The 4879-nt window shown below is 31.9% G+C and overlaps 1 protein-coding gene across 1 annotated transcript; it reads left to right on the top strand.

Moving 5' to 3' along the window:
• Positions 1 to 1656: 1656 nt before the first annotated feature.
• Positions 1657 to 2832, top strand: LOC121999513. Its single transcript, XM_042554185.1, has one exon. The coding sequence runs from the start codon at positions 1657 to 1659 to the stop codon at positions 2830 to 2832; it is 1176 nt and encodes a 391-aa protein (XP_042410119.1).
• Positions 2833 to 4879: the final 2047 nt, after the last annotated feature.

The following is a 4879-nucleotide window of genomic DNA, read 5'->3' as shown; positions in this document are numbered from 1 at the left end:
AATAATAATTTTAAGTTTTAGTCCTTATCTAACAAGCTTCACTTATATGTGTGATTGGTTTATTTTCTTTAAATTTTGATGGATATGTTTCTTTCTTGTATAATTTCTTATGTAACGTGTTCAATTTTATTGAGGGAAAAGCCATCCTAAAACTATTCACAAGTAGAGTTTGGAGGACTTTTCAGTTTTACTGAAACTCTTCAATTTGTTTGTTTCAGAATTTCAAATGAAAATTTACAATTTCAATTTCACTGAAATTGTCCACTTTTTAATAATTCAAACAAAGAGAAGCTGTGATGGGAACACCTTTTTTTTAAGTAAAAAGTAAAGTGCATCTTGAGTGACATTTTTTCCCAAGAATTAGCTTATAACCAAAACGCATCTAAATCTAAGGTCAGTTCATGATCTGGATGGTAGCAAAATTTCGAGTATTTATATAGAACCACAGATCAGTAGATATGATCCTAAGGAAACGTGAACAACAGTAGATATGATTGATCGAAATGTTCTTCAATTATTACTACTTGGTTTCTTCTTTTTGAAAGAGAATGCTATCCAAAATGTATATTATAATCTATGAAATACATGGAGGAAAATAAAGGGAAAATGGGCAAACTACAAGATTGTTCCAACCTAATGGTGAAGCTAAAATACCAATGTAGTTATATAACAAAAAAAAAAACTCCAACATAGACAAAAAATACTCAACTGGATGAGTTGAACAAAGACATAATTAATATTCTGAATGCATTTCTAGAAGTGTGGAAATGTATTCATCCAATTTCCATCTTTGTCCTTAGAAATTTGAATTGCAGTGTCAAATTCAAAGATGATTTAGGTGGTATACTTATCCTCCATGTCAGGTTCACTGTATTGAAGAGGAGTTTTATTCAAGTAACTGACCCATTAAGATATACACCATGCTTGAACAATATTATTCCACACTTAGGTTTATAATCGAACAGGTTGCTCAATAATTCTACCTGAACTAACCCATGCCAGTTTTGATGATCTACTACTCAGTGGTTTTAACACTGGATTGGCTGGTTAAACCAAAATTTGAAGGTCAAACTAATATAGTTCTATAAGTGGAATGCATCAGGTCAAACTAATCCAGTAATTCTTTTATCAATCCAATACAAGCTGCAAGAACAAGCACCCAATGGTTATATAAGCATAGAAAACAATTTAAAAAATTCAACTTAAACATTCCTAAATGAATTGTAGAAAAAAAAGGTCTATTTATTTATAGTGTGTTCTTTCAAGAGAACCTTACAATAGTTTCTTGATGATTTTTTCCAACTTGACGAGTTGCAACTTCCTACAATGATTTTGACAGATTCATGTGTTTAAGAGCTAGAAAAATGAATAATTTTAGTCCACATCATATATCTAGCAATTTGTACCTAGGACATGATAAAAATAAGATACCATGTTGAGTTTTTTTTTGTACTATTGTTTTTTCTTATGTGAGATAAGTTATAAGATACTATAGATTGTTATGTGGTATCCTCTTGAGTTCTTGTGTTATAAAGATTTCTCTATATCTTGAGTTCTCTACCTTGTGAATTTTATTTGTGATACAGTTCTTTATTTATAAGTGTTAAATTTAGTATACATGTTAAATTAATTTTAATAAGTTTTTTTAGGATCATTATGAATAAGAGTTGGATGTTTTTACTGAGACAAACTGAAGAGTATAGAAATGGTGTTCAAAGTTTCTTATACTTTGCATTTTCTAATGCAAATATAAATGGAATGATTTTATATCCATGTATACGGTGTAAGATTGGCATATTTGTTTCAAGAGATGTTGCCTTTGATCATTTGACGGTTGATGGATTTATCAAAGGTTATACTCATTGGGTAGCTCATGGAGAGATATCATATAATACATCTACAAACTCTACTTCTGTTCCATCTCAAAATTATGCAAATGATATGCAAGGTTTACTTTATGAGGCATTTGGGATCTCAAACAATGATAATATAATTAGCACATCAGAATTTGAAAATGATAACCAGATTCCAATGGGAGAGGCTGAGAAATTCTATAAATTAATTGATGATTCACAAAAAGAATTATATCCAGGATGCAAGAAATTCTCAAAACTTACATTCATGATTCGCTTGCTTCACTTAAAGTGTCTAGGAAAAATTAATAATAAGATTTTTGATATACTTTTAGATTTGTTGAGAGAAGCATTTCCTAATGCAATGGATGATTTGCCTAAGTCATACTATGAAGCAGAGAAATTGATGAAGCAAATAGGACTTGGTTATGAAAAGATTGATGCTTGCCCTAATGATTGCACTTTGTACTGGAGGTCGGATAAAGAAAGAATTCAATGTGAAACATGTAGTGAGCCCAGATGGGAAACATCCGAAAATGATTCTACCGGTGACAAGAGAAAAATTTCACGTAAGGTTTTATGGTATTTTCCAATAAAGCCTAGATTACAACGTTTGTTCATGTCATCCAAAACAGCATCCCATATGAGATGGCATTCTGAATCTCGCACAAAGGATGGTTACATGCGACATCCAGCTGACTCTCCAGCTTGGCAAACATTTGATCATAAACACTCAAAATTTGCAAAGGATCCTAGGAACATAAAACTTGGTTTAGCATCAGATGGATTTAATCCATTCAAAAATATGAGTGTGGCACATAGTACATGGCCGGTCATTTTAATGCCATATAATCTTCCACCATGGATGTGTATGAAGCAACCATACTTTATGTTGTCATTATTGATACCTGGCCTATTTGCTCCAGAAAACAACATCGACGTCTACTTGCAACCTCTTATTGCAGATTTAAAGGATTAGTGGGAGACAGGAGTGCAAACATATGATGCATCAACTAAACAAAATTTTCAATTGCATGACGCATTACTATGGACAATAAGTGATTTCCCTGGATATGCAACCTTATCAGGATGGAGCACTAAAGGACAGCTTGCATGCCCAGTATGTCATAAATGTACACATTCACAATGGTTAAAAAATGGTGGAAAATATTGCTATATGGGTCACCGTAAGTTTTTAAATAGTGATCATGTATTTCGGAAAAATGCTCAATTGTTTGATAGCACAGAAGAATTTGAAAGACCACCACCCACACTTTCAGGAGACATGGTGATGGATGAGTTGAAAAATTTTAAATTTACATTTGGGAAAACAATTAATGACAATTCATCACTACCATTTATTTGGAAAAAATTGAGTTTTTTTTTATTTACCGTATTGGAAAGATAATGTGATTCGTCACAATCTTGACCTTATGCATATTGAAAAGAATGTTTGCGAAAATATTTGTGGGACATTAATGAATATGGAAGGAAAAAACAAAAGATAATTTTAAATCACGACTTGATTTGCAAGAAATGGGGATAAGAACAGCACTTCATCCTATTGAGAAAGGACCAAAGAAAATATATTTACCTCCAGCATCTTTTTCAATGGGGAAAAAAGAGAAGATCATGTTTTGCAAGGTTCTAAAGCAAATTAAAGTTCCAAATGCCTATGCATCTAACATATCACGATGTGTTCAAATGAAACCGCCAAAATTAATTGGTCTAAAAAGTAATGGCAATCATATTTTGATGCAGCAATTGTTGCCAGTAGCACTACGTAGAACCTTATCTAAGTCAGTTCGAGTTCCGTTGATTAGATTAAGCAGATATTTTCGAGAGTTATGTAGTAAAGTAATCTCTCCTATGGAAATGACTCGTCTAAGGAGAGATATTGCAGTGATCCTTTGTGAGTTGGAAAAGATTTTTCCTCCCTCATTTTTTGACATAATGGTTCATCTAACTATTCATTTGGCTACTGAAGTACAATTTGCTGGGCCAGTTCACTATCGTTGGATGTATCCAATTGAAAGGTAATATATACATCTTTTTAATATTATTATATTTATAATATATTATTTGTTAAATAATACTAATTGTTGTATTTTTGACACAAGGTACCTAGGGACATTGAAGTCCTATGTTCGAAATAGAAATATGCCAGAAGGATCTATTGCTGAGGGGTATTTGGCTGAGGAATGTTTGACATTCTGCTCTTTATATTTAGTAGATTATGTAGAGACAAGATTTAATCAATCATCAAGAAATGACAATGCAAATATTGACTCAACATTTGCATTAGATGTGTTTAACATATCTGGCTATGCACTCGGAAAGGCCAATGCAACTAAGTTTGATACTGAGATATTAAATAATGCACATCAATATGTGTTATTCAATTGTCATCGCTTATAATCTTATATAGAGTATGGTTTCATATAATTCATGTTATTTAAATATATAACTATTTAGCCATCATTATTTATGAAATTAATATTACTAATTTGCAGTGAACATCGTGGAATTGTGCCACTTAGTCATTCTCGTCTTCCACTATACCAAATTGAACGTATACATAGTGAAACTTTTGCCTCATGGTTTTCTAATCATGTAAGTTGTGTTGTAATAGTTGTTAAAATTACATATTATTTTTTTCAAATATAAATGAGTAAGTCCTTCTTGTATGATAGATTGAAGATACAAATCTTCCAGAAGATGATCCTATTTCAAATGATTTTAGATCACTTGCTAAAGGCCCGAATGTCATTGGGATACAATATCATAAATTTGTTTCAAATGGATTTAGGTTTCATACAAAAGAAGTGGAACGTAAGAGGAAAACTCAAAATTGTGGTGTGACTGTTAGGGCAACTACTTCAAGTTATTCAAGTATAAAAGATCATAATCCAGTATTAAGCAAACTTAATTATTATGGAATTTTGCAAAATGTGATTGAGTTGGATTATGGGGGAGGTCGAAAAGTTGCTTTATTTGAATGCGAGTGGGTCTCCAAAGGCAAACGG

Source organism: Zingiber officinale, chromosome 7A (assembly GCF_018446385.1).
Source record: "Zingiber officinale cultivar Zhangliang chromosome 7A, Zo_v1.1, whole genome shotgun sequence".
Classification (NCBI taxonomy): Eukaryota; Viridiplantae; Streptophyta; class Magnoliopsida; order Zingiberales; family Zingiberaceae; genus Zingiber; species Zingiber officinale.
This window is presented reverse-complemented; position numbering and strand designations above follow the sequence as displayed.

Bases quoted from the DNA above. Each gene is read 5' to 3' on its own strand.
- LOC121999513 (XM_042554185.1), top strand. From the start codon at position 1,657: ATGAATAAGAGTTGGATGTTTTTACTGAGACAAACTGAAGAGTATAGA.